Source organism: Enhydra lutris, unplaced genomic scaffold (genome assembly GCF_002288905.1).
Source record: "Enhydra lutris kenyoni isolate GAN:26980312 unplaced genomic scaffold, ASM228890v2 scaffoldscaffold25, whole genome shotgun sequence".
In the NCBI taxonomy this organism is placed as follows: Eukaryota; Metazoa; Chordata; class Mammalia; order Carnivora; family Mustelidae; genus Enhydra; species Enhydra lutris.
This window is the reverse complement of record NW_019154109.1, coordinates 5,360,397-5,369,732: the sequence shown is the minus strand read 5'-3', so window position 1 is coordinate 5,369,732 and position 9,336 is coordinate 5,360,397. Positions and strand designations below refer to the sequence as shown.

The following is a 9,336-nucleotide window of genomic DNA, read 5'->3' as shown; positions in this document are numbered from 1 at the left end:
CCCCCTGCGAGACCAGCCCGGGTCCACTAGCCCCGGGCTTCCCAGCGAGCTTGCAGTTAACGCTTGGGCACCTGTGGCACTGCGGGGCAGGGCGGAAGAGCCACGTCCTCAATCAGTTGGGGGTCTGCTCCCAAGCCCACTCTGCGCATCCAGACCAGCTTGTGCCTCCCCCTCACGGCCCCCCGCCCCCAGGACCCCCCTAGCTTTCCCCCAACACTCCACAAGAACCACAGCCCACTTTGCCAAGATGTCCAAGGTAGCCAAGTATCGCCGGCAGGTGAGTGAAGACCCTGACATCGACAGCCTGCTGTCCACCCTGTCTCCCGAGGAGATGGAGGAGCTGGAGAAGGAGCTGGACGTGGTGGACCCCGACGGGAGCATCCCCGTGGGCCTGCGGCAGAGAAACCAGACCGAGAAGCAGTCCGTGGGCATGTACAACCGGGAAGCCATGCTCAACTTCTGTGAAAAGGAGACCAAGAAGCTTATTCAGAGGGAGCTGTCCATGGACGTGAGTGAGCAATATGCGGGAGGGAAGGGGGGAGGGCGGGGAGGGCAGGGGGACCCGCACTCGTGACTGGGATGCTTCTCTCCTCGGAGGAAAAGGTCTCGTTGGCAAAAGATGGAACGCTTCAGAACCGATTACCATCTGCTGAGCGCGCAGCGTGAACCTCTTACCCCTAATTTCTTTTATAAAGCACAAGTTGGCTCTGTTGGGAGAACTCAGCATCCCACAGTGGCAGATAGAGCTGCTGGTAGGATGGGAGCTGGAGAACGTCCTTGAAGCGTTCATTGTCAAGTTGATTCCATCCTTGTCCCCCTGCACATTCACTCTACCCGTTGTGGGGGAGAAGGCAAGGGATAGAATGATGCGTGCTGTCTCTTGGCAGTCACCCCAGAAAAGAAAGTCAGGCCTCCTTGCAGAACTGCTTGTCTTCAAGCCCTCTGGCCCCATGGGCAACTCGTGGCACATGGATGATTTGAGGAAGCTCAGGGGCACGTGAGCTTCCCAAAGCAACAGTCAGGAGTCAGAGGCAAGGGTCGGGGGTCTGTGAGGTGGGAAATGCTCTTCACCTGGTGGCTTCAGTTACCCTCGCAGGGAAGCTGGGGTTTGTACTTCCTAGAGGAACATCTTGAGGGAACATCCCTTCCTTTTAGTCGTAAGTCCTTTTACAAGCCAGCAAGTCCCCTTTGCCGGGGGATAAAGATAGTTCCCGGCAGGGCTGTGCCTTGAGGAGGGGACAGTGGAAGGGCAAGGGCAAGGAGGGCCATTTTGGAAACATCTGCTGATGTCTAGGATGGGCTTAAGCAAAACCTGTTTTTGTTTTCCCGGCTTGGCCTGGAGGAGTTCTTTATTTGCCATGTGTTTGTATGTGAGTTTTCTTGGGACAAACTAGACTAGCCTCCACCTGAGTGTGACTCATAGAGCCCCTCATCTGCTGTAGAGAGGCGTTAGTGGGGAAACTGTCTTCTCTCTGTGAGCTGGTTCTTACTGGCCACGTCTCTTGTCCTTGTGGATTCTTGCATGAGAAAGTTCAGTCTCAGTTCTTGTCCTTTGTTTTACTTCTACGGAAACCAAGACCCAGAGGTTCACATGATATGTTCATTCTCCCAAAGGGAATGAGAAAGGCAACAGTATCTCCCGGAACTCCTGTGACATGTCCGGCTGGGTAGGAGTTTGTGCCGGACACTAGTCACAGAGCACGTTTGCGGACAGAGCCCTGGCTCCTTGAGTGTAGGGATGGGGGAGGGGGGGATGAGGGAAAATGAGATAGGGGAACTGGACCTCTCTCTGTGTCCCTACCACCTTGGGCCCATGTTTAAGGCTTCACTAAGAAGCTAGGAGCGAGGGGAGTCAGAAGGCTCAGAAATTCATTACCCTGTGGACAAGGGGATTATCTTTGATGCTGCCACTCAGATAATGATGAACAAATACTAGAACATTCATGGAAAGGATGAGAGGATATAGGGGACTACCTGTGAGGGCCTGGTACTTCAAGACAGCTATCGGGGCATGTAGGGAAAGCCAGGCAGCACACCCAAGGCTTTGGCTTCTCTGTAAATCCCCCACTTGGACCCCTGACTTCCACTCTGGAGCCCGACCCTCCTCTTCCCTCCCCCTAGTCCCCAGACTCTGTGCCCAGTGGCTTCTGGTATACAGAAAGATACTCCTGAGGCTAAAGTCAAATGCAGAACATTCTTAATCCCAAAGCAGGATGCTTAGGCTATGGAGAGTGTGAGGGGCTCTCGGGGTCCTGGAAATTGCATTTGCAAAAGGCTTTTTTTCCTTTTGCAAATGCAATTTGCAGAAAGCCTGGCGAACCTCACCTCCCCAGCCCCACCTCCCTCGCCCCTGCCAGTGGTACCCTTGTTTCTGCAAACAGAGTCTGAGTCAAGGAATGGAGGGTGGGGTGTGTGTGTGTGTGTGTGTGTGTGTGTGTGTGTGTGTGTGTGTATCTTCAGTATGAGAAGATGGCTTCGGGGCCATTTTTCCCTTGGAGGGAGAGGCTGTCCCCATTCTTCCTCATCCAGTCCAAAGGCTTGTGTCACCAGAGTGGCTGAGTGGAGTTCTGGGTGCATCATGAGCCATGAGCAGAAGTCATCTCTGTAAGTCGGGATGAATGGCGATGAACCCGACCAAGTGACTTCTTCAGCACCATTAGCAAGCTAGTAAGTGCGGGCTTAAGAACTTGGATTTAGGTGCCAGAAAAGCCTGGTTTGAGTACCAACCTCTCTTCCTAAGAGCATAACTAAGTAACTTACAAGTTATCCAGTCCACACCTCCCCTCAGCTACACAGTATCCAGCCTGCAGGATTGTTGTAAGAACCGAGAGGACAATGGTGGAAAGCACTTAGCACAGAGCTTGGCATATAATAAGTGTGTGATAAATGACAGCTATGCAATTATTAATTCACTGATGTCTACCCCTGCCCAGCCCCTCCCTTCCGTTAAAGCCAAGTCCGACTGCTCAGCTAGGGGCCAAAGTAAGCAATAAACAAGCAAGTCCCAGGTGGGTGCTCGGGCTGGGGGGCCTTGGATGGCGCAGACACAGAGCGGCTCCCGGTTGGGCTCCAGGCTGCTGGACTGACTGTAGCTCTCCCTGCTAGTGGCCTTTGCTCCCGTAAGGAACTGACTGGAAGTTAGTCAAAATAGAGTAACTTGCCTCTAGGAAGTGCAGCAAAGTGAGCATTTACTTACTGAGAATTTTCAACAGGTGAAGCATCTTCACCTTTTCCTTTATTTAAGCCTTGCACTTCTTGGGAGATAGGTATGTTCGTCCTCATGATACAGATCAGAAAATTGAGGCTCCGAGAAGCTGAATAACGGCCCTAAGTTCACACAGCAGCAAGTACCCAGCCGTGCTTCCTTCTCTCTGGCCTCACCCGGGTACAAAAAAGGGCAATCATGCCAGCCCCTGTACTGAGGAATTTATCATCTTATCAGGATCACAACACACACATACAGAACCCCACAGCGGTGTGACAGGGCTTAGACTACCAATTTCACATGTTGTTGTGGGAGCCCGGGGCTATCACACTGGTCTCGTCTGACTGAATGCTCATCCCTGCCCCCAGGACTGAAAACATAAACAGTAAAACCAAGTGTGGCCTCCGGATTCAAAGTGTTAGAACCGAGTGTGGGTTAGGGAAGTAAATCCTGCCTAGATATTAGGAATTTTAGTTAATTCCTTTTAGGTGGGATAATGGTATTATGGATACACTTTTTATTTTTATTTTTTTAGGATTTACTTATTTATTTATTTGACAGATAGATCACAAGTAGGCAGAGAGGGAGGCAGAGAGAGAGGGGGAAGCAAGCTTCCTGCTGAACAGAGAGCCCGATGTAGGGCTCGATCCCAGGACCCTGAGATCATGACCTGAGCCGAAGGCAGAGGCTTAACCCACTGAGGCACCTAGGCACCCCCATGGATACAGTTTTTAAAGGATCTTTGCCTTTTAAAGACACAAATCCTGAAATATTTATAGGAAAAACTGATAGGATTAGGGCATGTGCTTTAAAGTAATGTGGGCAAGGGAAGTGGGTAGGGGTGGGGTGAACTGATATTGTCCATCAGTTAGTTGATAACGTTGGATGCTGGGTGACGGGTCCACATGCCTGCCCGTTACACGGCTCTCTCTACTTTCATATGCTGGACATTTTCCGTAACAAAAGGTTGGTTTGGTTTTTTTAGACAGACACTGAGAGTGGAAGCCTGGCCCAGTTTGGGTCTTAAGTTTTGGTTTCTCCAGGGGAAGAGGAGGCCCAAGATTCATACTCCGGCTATACTGTTGGGTGGGTGTAGACTGTGGCTTCTCGGGTGGTGTCTCAGGCAGGCTTCTCCTTCAGTGGATAGAATACTCCAGGTTTAACCCCTGCTTCATCAATACTCTTCTCTCTACCCCACCGCTGTGCCTCCTTCGGGTCTCAGGCACCACTTCCTCCAGGGAGTCTTCCCTGACTGCCAGGCAGGCAAGTGTCGGCATCATGTCTGATCTGAGCACTTCGGGCCGCTCGGGACCAAAGCCATCCTGTTTTCTTATCTCTCTTCCTCACCGGCTTGTGTGATTCTGGTGGACAAGGGCTAACACTGGGCCCGGCATAGAGGTGGGCCCTCAACCTCTGTTTATTGAATGAATGTTAGGAGGGGGAGGTGGGGCTTGGCAGAGCTGATCCCTGGCTTGCCTCCCTCCCTTTAAAAGGACAGACCTCTCAGCCTGTGCGCTCTCCCCTAGTCCTTCTGGGGGGGCTCTCCTTCTGTCCAGGTGGAAGACAAAACCCCTGGGCAGGTGTGTGGCCAAGAGCTCAGGGAAACCCGTGTGCTTGGCTCAGGTTTCAGGAACCTGATCCCAGCAGGTCAACTCATGTGTTCTCTTTCCTTCCCAAGTGGGATAGAAAATCTCCAGCCTGCCTCCCCTGTCCTTCTCCCTGGCGTTACCAGGGAATGGGGATTAGCACCTGCACCCAGCCAGGAGCAGAGGCAGCTGAACTGGGGGGTGGAGGAAGCTCTTTCAGGTTCTTCCTTGAGAAGCTAACCAGAAGCACCCCACTAGCCAGTCGCCCAGCCTTCCGACCTTCCCCGCGGGTCTCTGGCTCACACAGCCTAGCGGTTCCCCTCCCCTACCAGGCCCAGTTCATGGCCCAGTGTCCATGGCTTCTCTATAGGGATGGGGATGCCAGGAAGGCCGGAGGCCGGCAGCACAACCCTCAGATTGCCCTTTGCAGAGGGCTGAGCCCTATCAAGAGTGCCCTGGGCAGCACGGCTCAACGATTAAGGAGATTAACCCCGACGGGTACACACCCAAAATAGCCCTGGGGTGGAGAGGGCAGAAGAGGTGATGGGGGCCTGTGGACCTGGGGAGGCGACCGCAGGCACCCAGGGAGGGTTAGACAAGTTTAAATCTCTCTCCCTGGAGTCTGAAAGGTGTCTCCCTCCAGTTTGAAAAAGTAGTTACTCAATTTCTGAGACTGGGTGGTGGGACCCCCAGGTGTTTGTTTTCGTTGTTGTTCCTACCCATAGTTGATACATTTTCTTCTTCATGTATAGACTCTTTGATTGATGGATTTTAAGCTGTAAAGCCCCAGCACCTGGTCCACACACAGTCTCCCCACCCCTGTTGCTCACCTTTTCTCAGCAGGACCGCAGGGAGAAGAGCTTGGGAGGATAGGACACGTGGCAGGAGGGAGGCAGGCCAGGCAGGACGGAGGAGGAGATGTAAACATGAAACATGAGCGAAGAGATGCAGATGGTCACGGGAGGGCGATGAGCCCCACTGACCAAGGGCATCCGATAGGCTGGGGGCTTTGGGTCCCCACATCAAGGAAGGAAGAGGCAGATGTGAGCAGACACCCAGAGTGGACACAAAATCCTCATGTAACTTGGCTACCCTCCCTTGGCCTCTCTTTCTCCCCCAAGAGACTCTGGAGTACCTGTAGGGGACCATTTCAGCCTACCAGAACTGGCTCATGGCACACAAAGCCCAGGTGAAGTGCACTGGGAGACCTATAGAAGACAGAGGCGTCAAGGGCGCTGTCTTTGGAGATCCAGTCCACCCGCATGAAGTCTATACACACACACACACACACTGCAGTCACTGCAACAAAGCACAATGACTGGGGGGTGGGGGAGGAGAAGTTGATATTCCTCTCTCTGCCAAGTTGGATAAACAAGAATATCCTGGACGTACTACACAGTCCTTTCCAGATCAGGCTGTGCTTTCTTGTTTATTGGATCTCTTTTGGCATAACCAGCAAGGAAAGAAGGAGTTTCAGAGCCTCATTTCCCCTAAAGGGCCCCCTTAGCCCGGGGCAGTGTGGGGAATAGAAAGCCGATGGGGGTTTGGAACCGGATGGGACCAGGTGTGATTCCGCTTCCGCCCCACACACCCCCACCATCACTCATGACCTGAGGAAGAGCCTCAACTTTCCTGAGTACCTTCTAGACTCAGAGGTGTTATTAATGCTATTTCATTAACATGTAGCTGTTGGAGGCCCATTGCTTTACTGTCAAGAGGGAGGATGATATCAGTCTGGAAGGGTTACCGTGAGGATTAAATTGGCTAAGGCACCGAAAGTGTTTGGTGGGTGAGCCGGTGAGCGACTTCTCCTCCCCTAAATTCCTCAGACTTTATACCCATGTGTGCCAAATCAACCTTTGTTTTGATAATCTCTCATGAGATTAAAAGACAAACTGTCAGCAGGAGGGAGGGAAGGGCAGAAAGGGAGAATTGGAGGCAGAGAGGCAAGGAGCTAGCTTAAGGAAAAAGGCAAGCTTACTTAACGACTTCCTGCCTGGCCCCCTTCGCTCCACGTCTTTGAGCCTAATTTATTTTATGCCCCAGGCTCAAGGGCCTGCACTGGGTGGCTGGGTTGGAAACAGGGTAGACGCAGGGTAAATGGGCACTGGTGGGAAAGGCTGGGGACTAGTGAATTCTTGTCTGCAACTTCCGGGAGCTCAGAAAAGCCTAGGCTGTTTTGGAACAGTTTGGCTTCACTTGTGTCTGGGGTCTGCTGTTGAAACAACCAGCGGGCTTGGCAGGGGGCTGCTTAGGAGAGAATAAGGTGGGGCTGCTCCCACATACCTCTACCCCCTCACCTGCCTTCCCTCAAGGGAAGGACTTGCGGGGTGATCACATCCTCAGCCCTGACTTCCAGATCAGGTCAGCAGCCTCCCTCCTCCCCACTGATACAGGACTGTGGGGGAACCCCCTCCCCAGGTGGAACATCCTGGGGGCAGAACTTCCGTGAAGCCCTGGGTATAGGATGTATTGAGTTCCTGTTGAGCTTAGCGTCTTCAGAGTCTGGCTAGACCTGGAAGCAGGTCCTCTCTGCTGGCGGCCGGCTGTGTGGCCCAAACAAATTACTTTACCTCTCTGAGCCTGAGTTTCCCCATCTTTAAAATGGAAACAACACCTAGTCATAGGATAGTTGTGAGGTTTAAAGCAAAATAACAGGGGGGCACCTGGGTGGCTCAGTGGGTTAAAGCCTCAGCCTTCAGCTCAGGTCATGATCCCAGGGTCCTGGGATCGAGCCCCATATCAGGCTCTCTGCTCAGCAGGAAGCCTGCTTCCCCCTCTTTCTCTCTGCCTGCCTCTCTGCCTGTGATCTCTGTCTGTCAAATAAATAAATAAAATCTTTTAAAAAAATAAAGCAAAACAATATTCATAAAGCTGGGAGCAGAGTGCTGGGTTGGAAACTTGGTAGTGAGGGCTAAACCCTGAACTTGAGTTTCCTCTCCTGCCTTCACTGCTCTTCCCTCCACCCTTTCCAGGTCTCAGCATCCTTTTCCAAGGCAGGATTTAGGAATTCTGTTTTGTGGGACGCCTGGGTGGCTCAGTTGGTTGAGCAGCTGCCTTCGGCTCGGGTCATGATCCCGGCGTCCTGGGATCGAGTCCCACATCGGGCTCCTTGCTCATCGGGGAGCCTGCTTCTCCCTCTGCCTGTGCTTGCTCTCTCTCCCTCTCTCTCTCTGACAAATAAATAAATAAAATCTTTAAAAAAAAAAAAAAAAAAGAATTCTGTTTTGTATCTACCAAGAGGGAGGATGACTCCATATAATCATTAATTCTCCAACTATTTAGGAAGTTTCTGTTATATTAGGTGCTTCTGAAGGCTGGCATAGAGTACGGAGTCAGACAGACCAGGTCCCTGCTCTTGGGGTGCTTCTAATGGGTGAGACAGAGAATACACGTTCTTCAATATACAGATCTCATAGAACATATGCACATCCCATAGAGCATATATATGGCACATACACATAAAGGAGAAGAATGCACTTTCAGGAAAGGGTCTGTGATGATTTCCTATAAAGTGGTCAGGGAAGACACCACCTAAGACATGACTCAGGCTCAGAGCCTGGAAAGGACCAAGGAGTCAGCCAACGGGAAGGTCTGGAGAAAGCTTTCCAAGTGGAGGGAACGGCACCTAGAAAGACTTGGGTAGGGGAGGAGGTTTAGTATGTTCAAGGAAAAGCCAGGCCAGTGTAACTGGGCCAGGGCGAGCCAGTGGTGGGGTCAGGGGCTTGGAGGAGATAAAGCCCCAGAAGTCAGCAGGATTCACATAATGCAGGACCTTACAGCTCAGCAGAGGGATTTTTGGATTTTTATTCCAAGGGTGGTGAGATGTCGTTGGAGGGTTTGGAGCAAGGGAGAGATGTGATCTGATCTAGGTTTTTTTTTGGTTTGGTTTTTTAAAGATTTTATTTATTTATTTGACAGAGATCACAAGTAGGCAGAGGGGCAGGCAGAGAGAGAGAGGAAGGGAAGCAGGCTCCCTGCTGAGCAGAGAGCCCGATGCGGGGCTCGATCCCAGGACCCTGAGACCATGACCTGAGCCGAAGGCAGAGGCCCAACCCACTGAGCCACCCAGGCACCCCCGATCTAGGTTTTTAAAAGGATCTGTCACTCTGCCAGCTTTCAGATAGACGGTAGGAAGGCAAGCCTGGGGGAGAAGGGAGCCCCGCTAGAAAGGTGTGCAGTAGCTCAGGCAAGAGGCCTAGGATGCCTGGAGGAGAAGTGGTCAGATTCAGGAAACACCTCAAAGGTAGCACAGACAGGACTGGCTAACTCACTGGGGCAAAGACAGGGGTGGGGGGGCCCAGGCCTGCCTGAGCTCTGGGCTAGGTTTGATGCCATTTACTGAGGTAGGAAACAATGGAAGAGGAGTGGTTTGGGGGAGATCAAGAACTCTGATCTGAATGAGTTAAGTTCGTGGTGCTTGGTAGATGTCGAAGAGCAAGCATTAGGTTGGCTGAACACGTACCAGTCTGGAGCTCAGTGGCACGGTGGGGCTGAAGTCTCCATCTGGGGCCATTAGCGTCTAGATGACACTATAAACCACGA

General features: G+C 52.1%; 1 protein-coding gene across 1 annotated transcript in view; it reads left to right on the top strand.

Annotated features, from left to right (window-relative positions):
• LOC111151107 (leiomodin 1) overlaps positions 1-9,336 on the top strand; it is a 41,062-nt gene continuing 31,726 nt past the window's right edge. The window contains exon 1 of the mRNA XM_022508890.1: positions 1-508. Coding sequence (XP_022364598.1) covers positions 248-508 — 261 coding nt within the window. The 5' untranslated portion in view covers positions 1-247. The remainder of the gene's footprint in view (positions 509-9,336) is intronic.